The sequence below is a fragment of the Lepus europaeus genome, chromosome 13 (genome assembly GCF_033115175.1).
Source record: "Lepus europaeus isolate LE1 chromosome 13, mLepTim1.pri, whole genome shotgun sequence".
Taxonomy (NCBI): Eukaryota; Metazoa; Chordata; class Mammalia; order Lagomorpha; family Leporidae; genus Lepus; species Lepus europaeus.
Genome location: NC_084839.1, coordinates 88805471 through 88829935, shown reverse-complemented (window position 1 = coordinate 88829935; position 24465 = coordinate 88805471). Strand labels below are relative to the sequence as shown.

The 24465-nt window shown below is 45.5% G+C and overlaps 1 protein-coding gene and 1 pseudogene across 1 annotated transcript in view; one reads left to right on the top strand and one right to left on the bottom strand.

Moving 5' to 3' along the window:
• AFF3 (ALF transcription elongation factor 3) overlaps window positions 1–24465 on the top strand; it is a 455793-nt gene that overhangs the window by 228716 nt on the left and 202612 nt on the right. Inside the window, exon 7 of the mRNA XM_062208886.1 lies at window positions 22796–22876. Within this exon, the coding sequence (XP_062064870.1) occupies window positions 22796–22876 (81 nt within the window). The remainder of the gene's footprint in view (window positions 1–22795; window positions 22877–24465) is intronic.
• Window positions 15283–15955, bottom strand: LOC133772973 (cytochrome c-like; annotated as a pseudogene).

Below are 24465 nucleotides of genomic sequence, written 5' to 3'. Positions count from 1 at the left end.
TCCCCACGATTTCCTCACCTTTCATCCAGTCACTGCCTCTCAGAGACACTTGCTGTGTCATCCCTTCCTTGGATCAATCAGACATTCCTTCATTCTTTGAACATATATGGGTCCAGATTCTCTGGGTCAGAGACTGTGTGAGGTGCTCAGGACAGCACAGACCTGTGGGAGCGAGAGCTCAGGGGTGGAGAGGAACAGAGGGAGAACAAGAGCTGTGCTCCCAGAGAGGGAGCTCCAGAAGGCCCAGCAGCGCATGCTCATTGCAGTGGTCCCTCTGGCTTTGCTGCCTCTGCCTCCTGGTACTCAGGTCTGGACCAAACCAACTGAACCCTCTCTTTATGTGGTCAGTCCTACGAGGGCCAGGCCACGTGGACACGTACACACTGCCTCTTTGAAGTGGCAGAGCTGAAACTAATTTTCCCAGGCTCTTTGTTTTTAGTTGTTTATGGCACTCCTGGGGGCTGCTTCGTTATTGCCATACACACTGAGCCTATGCTCCCGGGGCCAAGCCAGGCAGGAATCAGCCTGCAGGTGCATCAGCTCTATGGGGCCATCCACGCTGGTGCAAGGCAACTGACTCCACTGTGTGCCCGGGGACAGGGCCTGCTGAGAGGTTGCGTGGCTGAGACCAGCTCTAAAGGGGCGTTTTCATGGATGTAGAAAGCAAAGGTAATGAGTGGAAAGCCTGCCAGATGTGGGCAGTGGAGAGCTCGCCATCTATGTCCAGATATTTTAAGTTAGGACTGAGGAACTTTGTGCTTAACTTGAGAGAAGCTTCCAAGGCCAAGCAGTTGGGGATGCTTAACCCCACCATGGCAAAGCAAGGCCACCCGGATCTGGTACAGTACCTTCTTCTTTGGAGAACAGTTCCAAGACCACTCCTGGTGCCCCAGCACCCAAGATGCTGCAGCATCTACAGCACCTACAGCCTAAGGACCCAGGGCTCTGAACGTCCACCCTTTGGGAGTTGTCCCTGCTACTGTCTGGTATCAGTAGGTGCAGAGTCCGCAGGGAGAAGACTCCGGTGTTGGGTCTGGAGCAGATAGAACCAGACAACACTTTGGGGGATGTGGAAGGTTTGCTCTGCGCAGAAATCCCTGCTGGCACCTCCCAGAATGTTCCTGGGAAGAAAGCAGGTACCTAGGAGGACCCATGTCAGAGCAGCAGAGAGCCTCACACGCAGGAAGTCCGGAAGAAACGTGCGCACCCTTTCTCCTTCACATGGACTGGCCACTGCAGCTCCCCTGCAGAACTGGCCACACATGGCTGAGGCACTGTCCTGCTTCTGCCCACGTGTGTTTCTAGATTCCTGTCTCTCCACCTGTCCTGGATGCTCCTGTAGAGCCTGTGATAGTCCACTGCTCCATGTGTGCAGCTCACTGACCTGCACATCACCAGCTGTCCATCAACGTGCGTAGCTGGTGACCTTGGTGCCCCTTTCTGTCTGGGGCAGGGCTTTGTCAGATGCCTCAGAGAGCCTGGAGCCACCGCTGGAGTGGTAGGGAAGCTCGCTTCCTCATGCCAGAACCTCTCCATTGTAATTAGGGAGTTGGCTTGTCTGAAATACAGGTGCAGTATCCATCCTTCCTCAACAGGTGATTATGTGTTGATTTTGATCATCACTTACACAGCAGAACGAGGAAAGAGATTTCCGGTCGTAAAGCATATTCCACTGCAAATGAGATATTAGTGTTAAAAATTCTTCAGTGTTGCTAAATATTTACCCAATACCCGGTTTCTACCTTCTGCCAACCTGAAGCGTTTTCTTGGCAAATGGGCCTCGTATGGAACTTGGGAAGTCTGTCTGCATTACTCCTGTAACTACGTAAACACAACCATCTGTCTGTACTAGGTAAACAGACTGACCCTCGTCGTCTTTTTTTTAACCTTTAATTTCTTGAGATTTTTCCGTAAGTAATCCTGATGCTACTGCTGGTTCTTTGTGATGACCCAACGGGACAGGATTTTAAGGAACTCCAGAACCATCCAGGACATTGCATTTTTTCCCTGTTATTTGAAACCCCTCCATGGACTGCATTTTAAACATTCCACACACTTTCCTTTCTACCGAGAGGTAACGTGCACTGTCTCACATCTCCTACTCTGGCACGGTTTTATTGACCTGCTGTAGAAGATTAGATTAAAATATGACATTTATTTTAAAGTTTGTATTTGCAAAGAACCAAATTGTTCCACCACAACTGCAGATAAATGTGGATTGACTGAGTTCCTACAATGCATGGGTGGCCAGATTTATTTCCTAAGGAGCAATATCCAAGTTTGGGTGTTTTTAAAGACTGAATTATTTATTATTTACTTATTTAAAAGGCAGAGTTACAGATTTTCCATCCACTAGTTGACTCCCTGAGTGGCCATAACAGGGGACAACAGGCCACAGTGGGGCCAGGAGCCTGGAATGTGGGTGCAGGGTCCTAAGTACTTGGGTCATCTCCTCTGCTTTCCCAGGTGCGTTACCAGGGAGCTGGATCTGAAGTGGAGCAACCAGATGCCAGTGTTCCAGGCATTGGCTTAACTCACTGCGCCACTGCCTGGCCCCTTGTTCGGATATTTTTAATGCATTCAAGGAATTACTGTGCTTTGAAATTGTCACCTTGTAAAGTTACATATGTGTTCTTATGATATCCTCTCTCAAAAACTTCTTCAGGGGCCAGTGCTGTGGCATAGAAGGTTAAGCCTCTTCCTGCCATGCCAGCATCCAATATAGGGGTGCAGATTGGAGTCCCTGTTGCTCCACTGCAGATCCAGCTCCCTGCTAATGCACCTGGGAAAGCAATGGAGGATGGTTCCAGTGCTTGGGCTGCTGTACCCATGAGGAAGACCTGGAAGAAGCTCCTGGCTCCTGGTTCCAGCCTGGCCCAGCCCTGGCTATTACAGCTATTTGGGGAGTAAACCAGCAGATAGAAGATCTCTCTCTCTCTTTTTCTCTCTCTTTCTTCCTTTCAAATACATAAATAAATCTTTAAAAAGAAAAAAGGAAAAGAATTTTTTTAACTGGCTTCCTAACCTGGGGCTGGATCCAGAGCAGGCCAGTTAAGGCTTTGAGTGACTTTGTGCTCTCTCTAAAATCACATCCCCCCACGAACTTCACCATCCCATCCCTGGGAATTCAAAGGTCTGCACTGTAGCACAGTTCCCAAAGCAGATTCATCTGCCTCCATGACTACTTTTAAATGACATAAAATTAAATTCATGGCTACCATAACAGGTGCTTCACGCGTCCGTCCCATTGCCTTACCCTGCCTCCCACGTTAAGTGCCCATTTGTTCATTCTGTAATTCTTTAGCAAGTGCCTTGCTGAGCTAGACACTGAGATGTGGTTTCACAGCACAGTGAGACCTGTAGGGGCCAGGCCATTTGGACATGGACACTGCCCATTGAAACTGCCAGTGCTGGAACTAATTTTCCCAGGTTCTTTGTGTTTTTTTGTAAATGTTCCTGGGGGCTGCTTGATGCATCCCATGCATGCTAAGTCTATGCTCCCAGGTGGGTCAGGGAGGACGCATGGGCTCTGTGAGGTGAACAAACCAGAGGACATCTCTGCCCTAGGAAGGCTTCCCTGTGCTCGCGGCCAGGGCATTGAGAGCTGCAAACTGGTCCTGCTCCAGGCGCTCAGAGAAAGGGAAGACTGAGGGAAGGAGGCAGGGAACAGAGGTTTCCTGAACGGTGTGGGTCTTTTGAGACCAAGTGCTGACGGAAGGGGTAAGATACGGTTTGCGAAGTGGAGACAGTTGGACACCTGCCCAAGCAAAGCCTGTGAATGTCATGCAGAGAGCTTCCTTCCTAGGAGCTGGAGGGGGGTACCAGCCAGCCGGAACCCAGGCTCCTGTGGGAAGCATTGGGAGGCATGCAAAGCTGAGAACATGCACTGGTCTCACAGCTGACCCGGGACCCACTAAGACTGTGGAGACTTAGGGTAGAAGGTGGTATGAGGCCAGAGGTGTCTGGGGGAGGTTAGTCTTGCATCAGGATCTTTTGGGAATGCTATTTTGATCAACTGTAATTTTTTGAGGGGCAGAAAGAACTCCCACCCACTGGTACACTCCTCAGTTTTCCGTAACTGATGAGGCTGGCCCAGTGGAAACCAGGAGACTGGAATTCAATCTATGTCTCTCACCTGGGTGGTAGGGACGCTACTTCCTGTGCCATCTGCTGCCTCCCAGGGTGGGCATTAGCAGGAAACTGGAGTCATAGAGTGGAGCCGACACTCAAGCCCAGGGACTCTGAAGTGCGATGTGGGCATCCCCAAGACACCACCTAACTCCTGTGCCAAATCCTTGCCCCGGCGTCAGGATTGCTGGCTTTCCCCTTAGCTGTAATTGCCCCCGTTCCTCCACGCAACTACTGATGCTACTAGAATTAAAGATGAGGGCCTTCATCTCCCTGGGCTGGGGAAGCAGTTGGAGAATCACAGCGTGGTTAACTCCAAAGTGAAAATGGTAGTGGGCTTAACTACATCACTTCAGGTTGGTCAGAGGAAGTTTTTAACTGTCTGTATCTTCCTGAGACAATACCAGAGCCCTCTGCGCCCATCCCAGCACCACCCTTACCCATGCGTGCCAGGCTCCTCATCCCCATGATCCTCAGGGCCCTGCTTTATGGTCTCTGGGCCTCCCTCAGAAACCTGCCGCATCTTCTCTGCTCACTTCTTGCCCTGAGTCCAAGGGGTCTTTCTCTTCTCAGCTCATGGCACTGCTCAGAGTGTACAGGATATAAGTCAGCACCATGTGTCTCTCCTTTTATAATTTATAGAAATATAGTTTATGCATCAGAAGACTAACCCATTGCAAGTGTGCAACCGAATGATAAGGAGTGCAGCCATCACCTTAATAAGGTTTTAAAACATTTCATCAACCCAGTAAGCGTCTCCCATATACTGTAGGGTGTGTGTGTATCCCTTGATAGGCTTCTGTTGTTTAATCAGCCTTTATTCCCCTTTCTGTGAATTTTCCGTGTTCACGAATCACGTCTTCGGCTTCTTCTTTATCTCAATGGGTGCTAACACTAGGCTGAGTCTATGGGGAACATTTACACACACACTCCCTGTCTCACTCACATGTCTACAGGTTCATGTGGACGACTATCGTGGCCTATTCATATTGAGGCTTTCCTAACAATAGACATTTTTAGACATCAGGTTTCTTTGACTTAAATTTAGAGAATTTTACTCATAGGCAATAACACCATATGCTTTCATGATTATGTTGGTTAAAATGTAGTACTCACGTTTTCTTCAGAACAGTTCCATTTTCTGGCCAGTTTTCTTATCCATATTTATATCGGGATTTCCGTCCATATATCCCTGGTACAGAAAATATATTTATGTGACAGCCAGCAAGTGAGACAATTGACTAATTTTCTGATATGCAAAGCACTTTTTAAAGAACAGCCTGGAGAATGTAAACTCTGACATCAGAATGAGTAAATTATATGAATAAACTTTTCATGAATAACAGGTGAATAGTCTAATAACTATGTTGTCCTAATAGTGATTTGATTGAAACAGTAGATCATTTTTTACGATAAGGTTGGTGATGATGGCAAAAGTATTTTAAAATTTGTTTTCATTTTTTTTTATTTGAAAGCAGGAAGGTGGAGATTCACATGGACAGATCTCCCATCTGCTGGCTCATTTTCATAAAGCCCTCAGTGGCTGGTGCAGGTGCAGGAACTGAGAACTCAATCCAAATCTTCCACATCAGGGGCAGGGACCCAAGTGCTGGAGCCGTCACCGGCTGCCTCACAAGGTGTGTGTTAGCAGGAAACTGGAACCAGCAGTGGAGCTGGGACTTGAACCCAGGCACTCTGATGTGAGATGCAGACATTCCAAACAGTAACATCCTAATCACTTTACCAAATACCCTCCCCTAAAAACTTATTTTTAAAAAGAGTATTGTTAAAGGCATTTAGAAATAGGGTTCTCATATACTCTTGGAAGAGATGTGAGTTGTAGGCCATTTGGTGGGAGCAATTGGAAAATATAGTAAAACTTTAAATACTTATGCCACTTGACCTACAAAATTATTCAAGGAATTAAACCTACAGAAGAACTATGAAGAGATAAATGTATGTAGATTTTCACTGACATGTGGTTTGTAGTGGTTAACAAATGGCAACATCTCCACTCTGCATCTCTTGATTAAATAAACTTGGCACCTCCAGACAGTGAGATGGTCTGTGGCGACCTTTAGAAAGAAGATACACTTACATGTTGTGTTGGGAAAGATGTTCAGTGAAAAAGAGTATGTCACCAAACAGTATGATCCCATTAAAAATAAATGCATAATCCCCCATTGGTATGTGTGTAAAAAGTTGCATAAAAACTCAGTGGCTAATGCTGTTCACTGTGGGCCTCATCTGTAGGTGTCAGAATCTTGGGAGGTTTTCACTCCCCTGCATTTTGTATTTTTTGCAATGTTTAACTTTTTAATAAGCATATATTATTTATGTAAGCAAAAAATACTATGAAGATACTGTCTTAATTAAATTAAAAATTAAAATGAAACCATGTATCACCAACCCGACAGGGATCCCATATAAAGTAAAGAACTCCACTGCTTCAGGAATGTAGGAGACAAAGCCATGGGTTCAAGCATAGAGGCAAGGGTCTCTCACGTGGCTCTGCTGAAGTCTAGGAAGGAGGTCCTGCAAGCTTGAGATTCCCAGAGGCCTTCCATCTGCTTGCGACTGCAAATACATTTGAGTAACACAGTTCACCATCTGAAGAGATGGCCAGTGTACTGATACACAGGGTTTGGGTTCTGTTTTGTTGTTGTTGTTGTTGTTGTTGTTGTTGTTGTTGTTTTTTAAGATGTATTTATGTGTTTGAAAGGCACAGTTACTTAAACAGAGGGACACACACACACACACATCTTCTGTCTTCTGGTTCACTCCCCAAATGACTGTAACAACCAGAGCTGAACCAGGCTGAAGCAAGGATCCAGCAGCTCCATCTGGGTCTCCCACGTGGGTGACAAGGACCCCAGTACTTGGACCATCATCTGCTGCCTTCCTGGGCACATGAGCAGGGAGCTGGATCTGGAGAGGGGCATCTGGGACTCAAAGCAGCACTCCTCTGTGGGATGCCAGCACTGCAGGTGGCAACCTGACCTGCTGCCCCGCAGTGCTGGCCTCTGATGCACAGGTGCAATGCCCATTGTGTCCTACAACATTATGCTGGGCGCTACACAGCCTTGCACCGTGTGTGCTGTGTCTCAGTTCACCAGAATGCAGCTTCCTGCTGTATCCTCAAAACTGACGTAGTGCATTGCACAAAGCACTTGTGGCACGCTTACTGATAGAAATTGTTAGAAAGCTTATTAGAAACACAGTCTACCCAGTAGCTTCAACCCACACATCTTGTCTGCAAGCCAGACCCTCTGATATCTGACACTGCATGCATACCCTCTTTCCTACTTTTTTTTTTTTTTGCACCAAAACACAAATTATACCCCTTAGACCTATACAACAACTGTGAGGGATATAGACCTGCTGTGTGAACATGTATATGTTCACCATTTGCTGCTTGTCTAACCTGGTGGTGCTGTGTCTGTTGTTTTCTGTGTTGTGTCTCAAGACCTAGTGTAGCACTGGGCACAAAGTGAGCGTTCAGATGAACGGATGCCTGGGTGCACCACGGGAACGTAACAGGAAGGCTCTCCTAAGTCTTCACCTATTCCACAGGTGTGCACACTTCCTCTCGGGACAGGGAACTGCGTCTCTGTTCCCAATGAGGACCAAGGAAAAAGTCATCTGTCTGAAATGTGCAGGCTGTCCATTTGCCTTTGTGCGTCCCACACCGTCCGTCTCACCTTCTCCCCACAGAGACTTCTGCAAGATCATCTTTGCTACCCAGTGCCCTGAAGTTCTTTTCTTCCTTTCTTCCTTTTTTTTTTTAATTGAAGGCAGAGTGGCAGACAGAGAGCTATCTTCCATTCACTGGTTCACTCCGTAAATGGCCTCAACAACCAGGGCTGGGCCAGGCTGAAGCCAGGAGCCTGGAATCTCTGCTGCTGCGTTCTAGGCGCACTAGAAGGGGGCTGGACCAGTAGAGGAACAGCCGGGACGCAAACCGGCACACTGTGCTGTGGAATGCATGCGTCGCAGGTGGCAGCGTCATCCACTGCACCACAGCTCTGGTCGCCCTTTCTCCCCTTAAAGTCATGTTTTCAGGGCAGTTCAGGCCCTCGTTGTCATTAGTATGGTAGCACCTCTTTTTGTCTTCAGTTTTCGCAGACTGTTGTCCCCAGGGACAAACATTTTGTCAGGCTACTAATTCAGTTACCTTCTAATACATTCCGTTTTGTTCTCATAAAAGTAGTTGTTACCCTGCATATATATAAATATATATATAAATATAATTATATAATAATATAATATATGATGTAATAATATAATTTCTATATATACACGTATATAATTTTTTAAAGATTTTTTTAAATATTTTTAAAGATTTTATTTTATTTATATTTTGAAAGAGTCACTGAGGTAGAGGTACAGAGAGAGAAAGAAGTCTTACATCCAGTGGTTCACTCCCCAGATGGCCACAACGGCCAGAGATAAGCTGATCTAAAGCCAGGAAGCAGGAGCTTCCTCTGGGTCTCCACACGGGTACAGGGGCCCAAGGACTTGGGTCATCTTCTACTGCCTTCCCAGGCCATAGCAGAGAGCTGGGTCAGAAGTGGAGCAGAAGTGAAAAGTGAAAGTTCTTGACTTTGGAAAGGAAAGGAGCCATATGAGTTTGCTAAGATCTACCGTAAAAACTAATCTGTGTGTGAAATTGTGAAGAAGGAAGAAGAAATATGTGTGCTCGTTGGTCACGTGCAGCCGTGGTGTGTGCTGTGTGCTGAAGTTCAGATGGAAAAAGCACAGTGTGTATATAAATGTAGAGGGGGAAGCATAGCCTAGGAGGAGTTGAGTACCCTTTTTGGTTTCAGGCACGTGGTAGGGTTTTAGGATGAATCCCCTGTGGATAAGGGGAGGGCTGCTGTAGACAGAAGTCTGTGCATTGAAATTGAACTATGCTGGGAAACATTAGAAAGGGACCGGAGGTAAGGTATGCCTTCAGCAGGGTCTGCCTAACCCTCCCTCTACCAGAGGTCCCCCCAGATTACCCTGGCCCCAGATTCCTGCCTGGGCTGCTTGCCTTCCCTGCTGCCTGCCTGGACGACACCCCTCGCCCTGCGTTCACCTTCTCTGTCCGCGTTTCCGGCCTGCTCACCACCACCTTCAGTCATCCGGGTGCAGGGGCACTAGCTGGACCACCCTATCCACTGCCCCCAGTGATGGTCCGCAGGTGTAAATGCAGAGCCTCTGAACTTTAGAACCCCAAAACGCGCTTTGAGAAAGAGCATGGATCCTGCTTGCCAGTGACTGTCGTCTTTAAGAAAAATCCCAGGCCCTGAGCTGAACATTGTCTCTTATCTGTGTGCACACGGGGCTTCAGTGGCCAAGGGAGTAAGGGAAGCAAATTATTGCTTAATAAGCACACTTCTCTTATGTCTTCTATTTGACTATGAATAATTAACCAGTTAAATATTAAATAATTAACAGACTGAAATAGATTAAAAAAACAAACTCATAAATGTCTTCTGCATTCATGACCTCTCTGTCCAAGGCCCTAGCCAATAGCCACCAACACTGATTATAGTGGTAATAATATAGCGGTAATTACTTTTTATTGACTGCCTACTATGTGGCAGATATCACCTTAGGTACCATGCATATTCATGAGTAATTATTTAGGTAATCCTGCAAGGATTGTTAACACAATTTACAGAGGAGGATACTCACTGATTGGAAAAGTAAGCTTGCTCAAGGTCGTCCTGCAGGTCTGTGGTGTGGTTAGTGCCATACAGCCGGCTCCACGCTTGTTCTGTTCTGCTCTGTATCTGACACAGGGTTTTTGTCGAATGCACGTTTCTAGATCATGAGAAGGGTTCGGGAATAGATTACATGGAAAACATGGCCAAATATGTAATTACCACCTCTCCTAGCTGCCGCAGTCTTCCTGTCTGTCCTAAATAACACTGACTTTCCCTTTTGATGCATCTGAAAGAACAGCTTGATAATGGCAAACCACATACGACTCAAAGATTAATTATAATCTCCATGGCTATTAGAAGGGCTAATTTCCGGGTGTTTATTGCCACCACTAAGAGGTACCATGTGAGTCTGAAATAAAATGACAATTAATAACATGACCTTTCTAAAGAGCTGTTCAGAAATTTGGTTCACTTCTTATAAACCTAGACTTAACATGATTTATTCCCAGAAGTGACACTGGGAAGCACCAGCCCCAGATTCAGGATTTGAAAATTCCTTTCACTTACCTTGAAATACTTTTTATAAAAAAATTTGCTTTATTTATTTGAAGGGCAGAGTGAGGGGGTGGGGCAGAGAAAGAGGGAGAGAGCGAGATTGAGCTCAATCTTCCATCTTCTGGTTCACACCCCAGATGGCCTCAACAGCCAGGGTAGGGCCAGGCCAAAGCCAGGAGCTTCATCCAGATGTCCCACATGGGTGGCAGGGGCCCAAACACTTGGGCCATCTTCCACTGCTTTTCCCAGGCACATTAGCAGGGAGCTGAATCCGAAGTGGAGCAGCTGCGACTTGAACCGGTACCCATATGGGATGGTGACATTGCAGGCAGCAGCTTAACCCACCGTGCCACAATACCAGCCCCACCTTAAAATTTAACCCTTTAATTTTAAAGTTGTGCTTTAAAACTTAAAATTAGGGGGTTGGCATTGTGTTGCGGCAGGCTAAGCTGCTGCTTGCAATGCTGGCATCCCATATCAGAGTGCCAATTGGAGTTCCAATTGCTCTCCTGTCAACCCAGCTCCCATCTAATACATGCCCAGGAAGGTAGCAGAGCAGGGCCCAAGTACGTGGGAGCCTGCCACTCATATGGGAGACCAGGATGGAGTTCCTGGCTTCTGGCTTTAGCCTGGCCCCAAACTAGCTTTGGAAACTTTGGGGGAGTGAACTAGCAGATGGGAGATCTCCGTCTCTCTCTTTCTCTCTCTTTTTGCTCTGCCTTCCAAACAAGTAAATCTTCTTTAAAAAAAATTAAAATTAGACCATTACTCCTCCTCAGAAACACAAGATTTCTCAGAGTGGCAGACACCAGCAGGTGCAGGTGTCTGTCTGTGTTACAGCGGAACCTGGATGGCAAAGTTGTCATCTGGGTTAAATAACAGCCGCTCGGTCCCTGCAGCTGTGCGCACCGTAGCACCGCTACCACCTTCATGTCTGAGACCCAGTGTACATTTTACTGCTTTTAACATTTTAACACAAGGTTCCATTCTAAGAACAACCCCCAAAATAAATACTAGTAACCATATTATGTGTTAAGCACCGTAATAAAGTGAACACAGAAAGCCAGATGAATCTGAAAATAAATTTTAGAAATGAATGCCTTTTCTTCTAAAAGTTTTCAAGCACATAGGTGCAACAGGGACAACGCTTAACACAGAGACAGCAAAACAAGACAAGTCACTGGCTCCCTAAAATGAAGCTGAGAAAGCAATAGAATTTCACCCCAAACAAGAAATCTCTAGAAAATAAGGGCTCTAGCATGAAAAAGTTAAAGGTGAATGTTGGGTCTGGGCTTTGCTCAGTGTGGAGAGCACTGAGTTTGAGACAGCTGAGGTTCAGCTGGGGTGCCCCAGTGGAGTGGATCAATTTCCTTGCAGTAAGTAGTAGTTTGTTTTTGTTGTTTTTTTTTTGTGTGTGTGTGTGATGTTAGGGAAGTCGTGAAAGGCCAGATGCTGTGTGGTCTCAGCCTTTGTGTAACTGGGAGTTGTTGGAATCAGGAGCCCGTGTGATGCCTGGAGGATGCCCTGTGGGATTCCATGTGCAGGCCTGCCTTTGTTTTTGTCAGTCTGCAAAACCTGAATTGAAAATTCTTCTCCGGCCAGTGATCCCATTGATCGTCACCCTTCATCCCCTGATGATTAACCTCACTGAGGGCAAGGGATGGTGTTAAGTACAGAAGCCCTGGCATCGCAATGAGCTAGTTTGGCAGGTGACCCATCTGAGACACTGCCATCCCGGGAGTGTGGAGGAGACCAGATAACACCTAGACAATTGAATCTCCCTGTCTGTGAGTTCCACATCCAACTGCAGATCAAAAAAAATGAAATTGAAAGAAACCATGTCTGTATTGAACATGTATGGATGGTTTGTCTCATCATTGTCCCTTAAGCAATCCAGTGTGACAACTCCTTTCACCTGGCATTTACATTGTTTTAGGTATCGCCAGTGACTCGGGCTTGATTTAAACTGTATAGGAGGATGCGTGTAGGTTGTATGCAAATGCTGCACCGTTTGGGGGGGGGGGGCACTTAGATTATGGCACCTGCTGCACGGCCTGGAACCAATCCCCCGGGGATTCTGGGGACAGCTGCATAGCTGCTGTATATCCCTTTCTCAGGCCACTTTTGGTTCAAATTGGGCGTATTCCTGAATTTTCAGCTTAAAGAAAGGAGATCTCATTATGGTATTTGCTGGCCCTGTTTTTATAGGCTCTTATTGTTTATTTGCTTATTTCTTTCTGTGTTGGGATCAGTTGTACTTTTGGTTTCTGGTTTTGTAGCAGCCAAAGCTCCACTATGAAAAATAGAAAGGGAGAGAGGGGAAGAGTAAAATAGGGAGAGAGGGAGAGAGACTTCTCTCCCCCCACCAAAAGCCACTATTTTTCCAAAAGCTTTCCACAAGTAGTGTTTCCACCAAAATAATTATTAATGGGTATTAATGCATCATGTTCATTATTAATTTTCAAAATATAGTTCGTTCTGTAGGCTGGCAGAATAGGGATGTTCTTGAATTTTTGTTAATTTAGAAGCCAACTTGAGGTTTAGCCTGTGATTTCCCTGTTCTGAGGCCAGCCTGATTGTAGAATCTGTGCTTAAAGAGGAGTGTCAGGTAGTCGCCCCCCAAGGCCAGGGCAGTCTGGAGGTGTTCCTTGGTCCCACTGGGGAAGGAGTGTGTTTCTCTCCTAGTCCAGGGCTGGTGCTCAGCTGCCCAGGGCCAGGCCTGCAGAGTGTCTGTCGTCCCCTTCCCTGGACACTCGGCTCCTGGTAGCTGCCATCACCTAGGAGACACGCGGTGTGATGAAAATGACCATGTTCTGGTGGTGGCCACGGCACTTCTGAAGGGTGTCGTAACACAGATAAGATAATGCATGCGTGTGAAAGAACTAAAAAGCGGAGTGATCCTTCCGATAAGAAAACCGAAAACGAAATCCCAGCCTTATCTGAGCAGCCACTGCCACACATAAATGCCAGCTTCGGCATTTCTCATGTTTATTGTCAAGTGGTGGATGTAGTCCCGTGTCTTACTTAGACGAGTGAGATTCTGAGCACAAGGAGCTGTGGTCATCGGCCAGCCCTGCCGAGGTGGATATTCGTTTCCAGCACACGTTGGAGGCTGACAGAGAAGGAAGCCACCTAATCTCTCTGGATCCTGGCCATAGCCAGGTGCACTCGACAGGACAAGTGCAGGTTGAGCAGCCCGAATCCAAAAAATTGGAAACCCAAAATGCTGTAAAACTTTCTCAGCTCTTGACGTGATGCCACAAATGGAAAATTCCACACCTGAGCTCATGCGATGGTTCACAGTCAAAACGCAGGTGCACTGAAAATATTACATAACGTCACTTTCAGGCTGTGTGTACATGAACATAAATAAATTTTGTGTTTGGACTTGGACCCCATTCCCAAGATACCTCATAATGGATATAGATTTTTCACATTTTTTTTAAATCCCAAAGCATTTCTAATTCCAAGTTTTACGGATGAGAGTGACTCAACTTGTATTTACAATTTTTGATCACCATTACTTTATAAACAAGGAAAGAGTATTGGAGATAGTAAATGACTTTGTATTATTTTATCCACTGTGTTGGGCTTTTTAGGAAGTCACAAGACAGTATAAGATATGACCCCTTCCCCTGAAGTTTATAATCTCATAGGGATTGTACAAATTATAATCTGATAGTGGTCAAATATGAAAAGAGAACTCACAGAACCAAACAAATTGCTCATTTATTTATGGAGAATGGAGGGCCTAGGGCTCAGGGGGCTAGCAGTGTCACCTCCACAGCGAGGCTGTGATAAGGAAGACTAGAGAAGCAACTAAAGTTGGGGTAACATGAAGGAAAAGTAGTAGAAGTAGTAGTAGAAGACTATATGGACAACTGACAGAAACACCACAGCCTTTCCTGATGGTACCTTGTGAGAGAGCATCTTGAAAACCCCAACCGGAAATCTCTGGAAGCCGTTGAGCGAGCCCAATGTGCATGGTGGTGGGGAGACCATCAGCAAGGGAGAGAGGCCAGGAAAGCTTATTTCTATTCACTGATGTTAGTAAGGAAATGAAAATATTGTTGAAGAACTTTTGAGTTTAAAATAAATTAAGCTTTTTTCATGATCTGTAATTTTGTTTTTAATTCTGCTAAGTCTTATGATCACATAATTTAGAAATCTTACGCTGATGCTGCATCTTTGCAACCTTAATCCTTGTAATGAGTTGGCAAAAACACCATTACTAAATGAAAATATAGAGTAGTTCCCCAATTTTATGTGTTTCCAAATGGTTTCTTGTAGGCCATCCTGAATTATAACTTAGTCTAAGGTAGGGAAGAATTCCACAATGAAGCTTAACTTGTCACTCTGCCTGGTCATGCTGAGTTTCAAAGCACCTGGCCTTAAAGATCATCTACAAAATGTGAGAAGTGTTGAATATTCTTTACTCGATACACACAAACCACACTAAACACCTTCAAGTAAGTAAAAGGCAGCAGTTTGCATACGGGAAGTTCTTATTAGATCGTCATAGTTAAGACCAGACATTTCCACCCGTCAGCTGTTGCCTTTAGACGGCAGAAGAACACCAGTGAGGACACAAGTAAGGTTCTGAGACAGTGGAGAGATTTTCCCAGTATTTAAATATAAATCCAGTCTCCCAACAGGTTTTGAGATGGCATTCCCCATTTGTGCAAAAAGCTGAACATTACTAGTTAAATCTTGTCATACATAGCCTTAGCGGGAGAAAATACTGACTCCGTTGCTGAATGGGAATTACTACCAAAATGTCAATGAACACAGCTATATTTACTTAATCTTAGTTAACCCAGGACTGTCACTTCTGTCAGCCATTCGTGATCTGGATTCTGGAATATGAGCATTAAGTTATGGTGTACATAAAGCCACAAGACGTTCCTGTTTTGTAATAAATAAGGCAGTGGCCAGCTATTACTCATTAGTAATTTTCTTTGAGATAAGCCATCAAGTCTGCCCTTTCATTCTTTTTCTTAATTCCAATGAAAATAAATTTGGTTCCAGGGATGTATTTCTTGTGATTCTCCAAATACTCCAAGAGACTGTCCCCCTCCCAGGTGATGGCTTTGTTCCTGTTGCCATCAGTGTAAGAGAATCCAACAGCCTGACCTGTCTTCCACCCAAACAGGCCATGGAGATTCTGTCAAGACTTGGGCTTGCCCCTCCTTTTTATTTTCTTTTTCTCTTCCTTTTTTTCTTAACAGAGTGAGAGTGAGAGAGAGAGAGAGAGAGAGAGAGAGAGAGAGAGGTCTTCCCTCCATTGGTTCACCCCCCAAATGGCTGCTATGGCCGGCTCTGCACCGATCCAAAGCCAGGAGCCAGGTGCTTCTCCTGGTCTCCCATGCGGGTGCAGGGCCCAAGCACTTGGGCCATCCTCCACTGCCCTCCCAGGCCACAGCAGAGAGCTGGACTGGAAGAGGAGCAACCAGGACAGAATCCAGCACCTCAACTGGGACTAGAACCTGGGGTGCTGGCGCTGCAGGTGGAGGATTAGCCTAGTGAGCTGTGGCGCTGGCCTTTCCCCCCTTTTTCACAGTGTGGCACTGGACACATTTCTGAGCAGAAATTTTCTTGCCTTTCTCAGCATTACTCATTTTTAATTTGCTATTTAGTCACGCACACTACTAGGTCCACACTGGACATTGCACTCTAAAAAATTAAGCGTTTTCTGTTAGCAAACTAAATATACTTTGCAGATCTTCATAGCTGCACATTTTGAACTCTAACATTAGACTTCCTGCTAAAATTCAATTTTTGTTTCTTCTTTCCTTTAATAGCAGGGAGCTACACTGGTGAATGGATACCTTAAATCTAAGCCAGACTAATGTAGTGACATCAGAATAAACAGGCAGCTGTGTGGAGGGAGAAGGGTGTTGTACAAAATGCACCCATCAGCAGACTGTGCATTCTTGGGAATCATGGTCAGTCTTGCTGTTCGGTAGATGTGAAAAGGCAAACTGGCCCGTGTGCCTCTTGGCCTCCTACAAGTCGGTGTATAAAGGATAGAGAAAAAGACTGATAATGAAATGGAATATTCGAAGCCTATATCATTGAGCCATCTGTTTTTGCGTTTTAGGAGAAAAGTGAGTCTTTTTTTTTTTTTTTTTTTTTTGACAGGCAGAGTGGACAGTGAGAGAGAGAGACAGAGAGAAAGGTCTTCCTTTGCCGTTGGTTCACCCTCCAATGGCCGCTGCGGCCAGTGCACTGCGCTGATCCGAAGGCAGGAGCCAGGTGCTTCTCCTGGTCTTCCATGGGGTGCAGGGCCCAAGCACTCGGGCCATCCTCCACTGCACTCCTGGGCCATAGCAGAGAGCTGGCCTGGAAGAGGAGCAACAGGGACAGAATCTGGCACCCTGACCGGGACTAGAACCCTGTGTGCCAGCGCCGCTAGGTGGAGGATTAGCCTAGTGAGCCGCAGCGCTGGCCGAAAAGTGAGTCTTTACTATAAAGACAGCATTTTATGCCTATGCTAGGAATGAAAACTCGCTCTGCAGTCTGTCCCTTGGGTGGTTAGACATTTGTTTAGGGAGATGAGACAGGTGAAGCTGTAGATTCCTAATCCTATCACGTGGAGTATTTAAAAGGCTCAGAAACCCAAGCTCAAAACGGAAGGCCCCTCAGTGCCGGGGAAGTAGGATGTGGCCCCATCCCTGAGTTACAAGAAAATAAAAAGGCAAGAAGCAGAGCAGAGAAGTGCAGGGGTGGAAAGGGAGAGCAAGAAGTGCAGGGGTGGAAAGGGAGAGCGGAAGTGCAGGGGTGGAAGGGGAGAGCGGAAGGGCAGGTGGTAGCTGGCTAGACTTTGGAGTAAGTGAACCTGAGGGTTCCATTTCTCCTCCATGTGACCCAGGAAGTTACTCATAGATGAGCAGCTAGGAGTACAGTACTCCTCTCACTCACTGTTCCCTACTACCATTTCAGCTGCCTGAAGTGAACCATGATTTGGAATTAATTCTTTTTTTTTTTATTTTTTTTATTTTTTTATTTTTGACAGGCAGAGTGGACAGTGAGAGAGAGACAGAGAGAAAGGTCTTCCTTTTGGCGTTGGTTCACCCTCCAATGGCCGCCGCGGTAGCGCGCTTCGGCCGGCGCACCGCGCTGATCCGATGGCAGGAGCCAGGTGCTTCTCCTGGTCTCCCATGGGGTGCAGGGCCCAAGGACTTGGGCCATCCTCCACTGCACTCCCGGGCCACAGCAGAGAGCTGGCCTGGAAGAGGGGCAACCGGGACAGGATCGGTGCCCCGACCGGGACTAGAACCCGGTGTGCCGGCGCCGCAAGGTGGAGGATTAGCCTGTTGAGCCACGGCGCCGGCCTGGAATTAATTCTAACTTGAAAATTCCAGCAGTAAACAATTCATAAGCTTTAAATGGCATGTCATTCTGAATAGCATGGTGAAATCTCACAGTATTCTGCTTCCTCTTGCCTGGGACATGAAACATCACCTTGTCCTGTATCCATGCTGCGTGTGCTACCTGCCTGTTAGTTCATAGCCATCTCAGATGTCAGACCAGCTGTGGTGGTGTCACAGCACTTGTGTTCAAGAAACTTATTTATTTAGTAATGGCTCCAAAGCACAAGAGAAGTAATGCTGGCAGTTCGGATTTGCCAAAGAGAAGCTATAAAGTGCTTGCTTTAAGTGGAAAGGTGAAAGTTTATCATTGATATGTGTATGTAGGGAAAAATACTATTCCCTGTTATTGTTGTTATTATTCACAGTTTCAGGCATGTGGCAGGGATCTTGGAACATATCCTCTGCAGACAAAGGGGTCTTTGTGAATAGAACAAAGTAGTGACCAAGGGGTGGTTTAGGTGGGAAGACCAGAGCATGGACTAGGATGGGGATAGTGTATGCAGTGGGGTAGGGTCAGTGTCCTTCAGTTAAACTGCTCTCTTTCTCTATCAAGAAAATCATGTAAGGCAAACTAGTAAAATTTTAGGAGGAATGATCGATTCTATCTTTGCCTACACTTTAAATAAGTACCAGAAATAAAGTTACAAGTTAAATACTTTTGTCAAGTCTTATCTCGCTGACTGCTGTTACTTTGTCAAAGGTTTATTACCATGGAAAACCTTCAGGACATTTTCTCCACTATAAAATAGTCCTAGTGATCTGTGTTTTAGTAATACATCGTTTGTATTAACACTTAGTAGCTTAATTACAGATTGTGTTTACATGATGATTTATTATGAAAACACTTTTCCATGTACTTTTTTATTAACAAATGGAGCTTTGGGAGAAATTGTATTTCTCATTTTAGAGGTAAGAATTCAGAAATCCAGCTTGGTATCAATCAGTTCTTCTTTTGAATATTTACATGTGAAGAGAGTTATGCTATTTTCTTTGTATATTATCTCACTTAATCTTCATGATTAAACCATGGTATAGTTAACACCCCATCTCCTCTGGCCCTAAGATACCAGAAGCTGAGATCTTATTGATTCTAAAATACACAGCTGGAAAAATCTAAAATTTACTGAGTACAAGGTTTACCCAGGCTCACTGAGCTACTGACAGAAGAGGAAGTAGAAATGTCTATTTGCACTTGATTTTTCTGTGCAACCCTAATGTGGAATTTCAATGTAGTGGATACTCAGTCTTACAAAGCCATTGCAAATTATCAATTGCATGTTATTTTGTAATCGCATAACATATTTTGTATTTCATTATATTACAAATGAGCTAAAATAGTTTATCCAGATAATTCTTATGTTTTTGGAAATTCTCAAAGACTTGAATGTTTTGAGCAAGTATAATGCCTTTATTATTCCCTTGTGTGTTTAGTAGGATAAATGGGAAAATTACATGGAAATGCTTAGCTACACTTAAGCCAATATTAGCAAGCAAGTTTGCATTGAAACATGAGTGTTCAGTTCAATTCAACTTGTTTATGTTGAGTAACTTACCTCGTAAGATGTTCCTTTCTACACAAAGATAAGTAGACACTAACCCTCTTTAGGGATTCGTAGTCCTTCTTTGGGGGATTATATTTACTAAGTCCAAGTGCTCTTGAAAAGGATTATAAGGATTCCTGTTTAGGGATTATGTTTAATAAAACTGAATACTCTTGAAAGAGATGATTACGATTCCTAAGTGGGATCTTTATTCATCATTAAGGAAAAGACGTCAGAGAAAGGATGTAGATTGAGTTGTGTACTCACGAAACGATGACATGAAACCATAAAAAAGTTACTGAGAAAGAAGAAAAAAAACAGGTGTTTTTGAGACATATTGTCAGGGAACTGTCATATTGAAACAGAAGGAGAATTTGCAAAAGCCTTAAGACCTACATGATGTTTGGGGTGAGGCTTGTTGGATAGAGAAGAATCCAAATCCATGTAGGGGAAGGGCATTCATACACCAAGAGAAGAGATGAGAAGAAGCAAGTAGAGTACTTGTAAAGCAATAAAAAGGGATGATGTTGAAAAGTAGACCCTTGTTGAAAAATGCCCCAAGTACTAGAAAACCATTGGTTTCATCATAGCTTTCCCAATTAAAGACAGATTCCTCTCTGGATACAAACATGGAAGTCCTGCCTGAGAGCCTCCTCAAAAGGGGCAGTGAGACACCTGCAGATAGAAGCAGAGAGAGAGACGTAAAAGGCCACTCAATCTTCGTTTGCTTTCCTGGGGGGAGCCTTGGTAGCTGCACAATGAAGAAAAGACCCCTGGAATGCATGCGTCCCACCTACTGCATGTGGTGCCTTCGTCAGGATGGGGGAGGGGCAATGCAGGATCTGAAATCCTTCTCGGGTGGCTTTCAGCTCACCCCCTGCCCCTACCCTGGGCACCCAGGTTGGCTCAGCCCCATCTGAGGTTCTGTTGGAGGAAGGAGAGTGACCCAAGGAAAGAAGGCATGAGACCACCCTTAGGAAACACTTCCATTTCCAAAACCCAACAGAGCCCTTTGCAATCCCTTTTTAATCCCCAACCACCTACTAAAGGGGGTCGCCTCCTAGCAACGTGAGATAATCCCTCTAAAAATGGGCCAAGTCCTGCCTGTACTCATGCTTAGATTTCAAAGTGCAAACAAACCAAGAAGTAGTATTTTGAACCTGTTTTTAGGCTCCAAGTTGGCTTCCTGATCACCGGGAATCACAAAATCCTTTGTGTGTGTTTTTAAGATTTATTTTATTTTGAAAGAGTTACAGAGACAGTTGGCCAGGGTAGAGCCAGGCTGAAGCCAGGAATCAGGAACTTCATCTGGGTCTCCCGTGTGGGTGACAGGGACCCAAGCTCTTGAGCCATCTTCCGCTGCTTTCCCAGGCCATTAGCAGGGTGCTGGATCTAAAGTAGAGCAGCAGCAGTGTAAATCAGTGCCCATAAGCAATGCTAGCATTGTAGGCGGTGGCTTTACCCACTACGCCACAGCACTGGCCCCTTGTCATCTTTTTTTTTTTTTTTTTTTTTTTTTTTTAATTTTTGACAGGCAGAGTGGACAGTAGAGGGAGACAGAGAGAAAGGTCTTCCTTTTTGTCGTTGGTTCACCCTCCAATGGCCGCCGTGGTAGGCGCGCTGTGGCCGGCGCACCGCGCTGTTCCGATGGCAGGAGCCAGGTGCTTCTCCTGGTCTCCCATGGGGTGCAGGGCCCAAGAACTTGGGCCATCCTCCACTGCACTCCCTGGCCACAGCAGAGAGCTGGCCTGGAAGAGGGGCAACCGGGACAGGATCCGGTGCCCCGACCGGGACTAGAACCTGGTGTGCAGGCACCGCAAGGCAGAGGATTAGCCTACTGAGCCACGGCGCCGGCCTATCATTTCTTGATTATGACTATCTTTCAGGAGCTCAAACTGAAGGAGAGTACTAGAAGTGAACAAACCAACTCCTCCTTGCCTCTCTCCAGCTTAGGGAAAGTGTAGGTCAGCAGGCTTGTGACTAATTATTGCATGTTGAGCTCAGGCTGTGTTCTTAATACTGGGTTATAAAAATGACACCATTCTCTTTCCGCATTTCATATGTGTGATTTGTTTCCTCACTTCTTCATGGGTGACCAAAATGGTGTGTGGAGTTGATTGGGAGCTCACTCTTTATCTCTAATAGTATAAATAACTCCTCTGATACAGACTCCTAACATCCAGAGCACTTTGTGCATTTCTTCAGGGACACCCTGTGCATTTTGTAGGGTCAAATCCAAGTTCCTTTGAACAGCGTTTTCCATAGAACTGTCACTACTGGCTTGTCCCTTTACTCACTGGCTTAAATGAAGTGAAAATAGGACGGCCTTGTAGATTATTTCAAGGTAGAAAGGGAACATGGGGATAGCCATGGGAGCAATGGTTGGTAAAATTAGGAAAATAAATCATAAAAGTGGGTTTCGTGTCTTTTTTTATATAAAAAATTCCTTTCATCCCTTACTCGTTCCTTACCCTTTTCATGCCTAATCACGACGTACTTGCACGGCTGCTTTATGTTTCTGACTTTGATGTAGAGCACCCCCAAAACTGGAGGGCTTGCTCTTGAACCCCCCCCCCCAAACTCAGTCCACTCGCCTGCCTCTCAGAAAACCAATCATTGACATTGGGGTGGTAGAAGAAAGGAAGCATTTCTTGCAACGCCCAAAGCAAAGAGCCAGTCACCCAGAGCAAGTGGCCTAATTCCCAGGCTCCCCACGTGGCCAGAGTGAGGTCCTTACAGATTGAAGGCGAGCCAGTGCCGCGGTTCACTAGGCTAATCCTCTGCCTGTGGTGCTGGCACCCCAGGTTCTAGTCCTGGTTGGGGCACCAGGTTCTAGTCCCGGTTGCTCCTCTTCCAGTCCAGCTCTCTGCTGTGGCCTGAGAGGGCAGTGGAGGATGGCCCAGGTGCTTGGGCCCTGCACCCGCATGGGAGACCAGGAAAAGCACCTGGCTTCTGGCTTCGGATCAGTGTGGTGCACCAGCCACAGTGTGCTGGCCGCAGCGGCCATTGGGGGGTGAGCCAATGGAAAAAGGAAGACCTTTCTCTCTGTCTCTCTCACTGTCCACTCTGCCTGTCAAAAACAAAACAAACAAACAAAAAAACCAGATTGAAGGCGGGGCCAGGAGGTGCGTGTTCAGCTTGCCTCCAGGTCCCTGATTGGTCTGCCGTGCTCATGTTCCTCCTTCTGTTGGTCAGCAATGCCGTGTCGCTTAGGGAATGTTAATGATGGCCAAGTGAGCTCCAGTCTAGGTGTTACAAGCAGGTGCTCAGGGTCAAATCCCTTGAAACAAGACAGAACATGGATATGTTGTCTAGAGGGGAAATGAATGACCTCCGGTGTCCAGTGATTGGAATCTTTAGGGCTAGAGATTAAGGACCTCCAAGGGCCAGCCGCACCTGTCCCTCCGTTCAGTGGGTTGCTTTTAGTATGGGATCTGATGGCATTTAGCATCTGCATTCAAGGCGCTGAGCAGGGTCTCAGTGATAATTCACAGTGGTCTCTGTGTCACAGTATTGTTTGTTTTTATCCCCTTCCCCATTTTAGGAGATGACCTGGCTTCCACCCCTTTCTGCTATTCCAGCACCTGGCAAAGTGGAACCAAGCAAATTTCCATTTCCAAATAAGGTGAGCTCCTGCAGCACTCAGGGGAGTACACTGTGCTCATGTAGGCATTTGTAGTGGACAGCGAGTTTGTAGTGGACAGCGAGTTGACCGTGAACTTGCCTTGCCTCTGCCCATAGTCCTAACAGAGGCACATGAATTGGATCTGCAACAATTGCAAGCAAGTATTCATTCATCAAAGCAGGAGATCAGAGCCTGCAGTCTTGCTTCCTATCCTTCCATCCTCCTGGGCAAATTGTGATACTTACTATAATCACTGTAGCTAAATACATTTGTGAAGTTGAAATGCACCTTTCAATCCTTGTTTACATTAGGTGTTTCCCGAAAAACTTATTAAATGAATGATATATCATAAAACTCAATGTCTTGGAAATGAAGACATGTAGTATTTAATTTCTCTTGGATATCCATTTTAAAGCTTAAAATATTTTCTAGATATTTTTAACACTTTAGAAAATATTTTAAAAATTTCTGTATTTTCTAAGGAAAAGCACACTAGAAAATCAGCCACAAACTGTGTTTCATTTATATACAAACCTAGCAAGCTTTCTTTTAATTTCTTTTTAATCCTACAACTGACACATAAAAGCATACTCATTATAAAAGATCAGGGCCGGCGCCGCGGCTCAACAGGCTAATCCTCCGCCTGCGGCGCTGGCACACAGGGTTCTAGTCCTGGTCAGGGTGCCAGATTCTGTCCCGGTTGCCCCTCTTCCAGTCCAGCTCTCTGCTGTGGCCCGGGAGTGCAGTGGAGGATGGCCCAAGTCCTTGGGCCCTGCACCTGCATGGGAGACCAGGAGAAGCACCTGGCTCCTGGCTTTGGATCAGCGCGGTGCGCCGGCTGCAGCAGCCATTGGGGGGGTGAACCAATGGAAAAGGAAGACCTTTCTCTCTGTCTCTCTCACTGTCTACTCTGCCTGTCAAAAAAAAAAAAAAAAAGATCAGATTATGCAGATAGAAAGATAGCAAAATGTGAAGTCTGTGATATTCCCAGGCCGGAGTTTATTTCCTTACCCAGTGGTTACTATCAAGCTTTGATGTGTACCATTTCAGTCATTTTTCCTGGGGCATAATGAAGAGATATGTGGATATTCAGCTTTCTAAATTTCCAAGCTCAGTTATTGAAATAATCACTTGTGACTGGAATCACAGTGATAAATTCCATTCTAAAAGTTGATTTTGATTTCCCTTAACAAAATGTATTTGGAGTGATTTTCTCTATCCTTTTCAATAGCAGGACAATATTTTATGGTATGGATTTACCATAATGTAGTAATTTAAGCTCCTTTGAGGGAATATTGAGCCTGTGGTCTGTTGTTATTACATACACTCTTACAACCAACAGTTTTTGTGAATAATCTACTGAATGTCTCTGGTAAGGATACCTAGAAGAGGAATTGTGGAGTTGGAGGCATCAGAAGCCACATTTACCTGTAGCTGTGTTTCAAGAGTGTTTTTTATGTGTCTCACCCAGTGATGAATATTATGATTGTTTTATCATTGTATCTGTATGATGGATGAAAAATTGATTTCACATTACTTTCATTTGTATTTACCCAACTACCTTTAACCTTGAGCATTGGCCCTTTTTC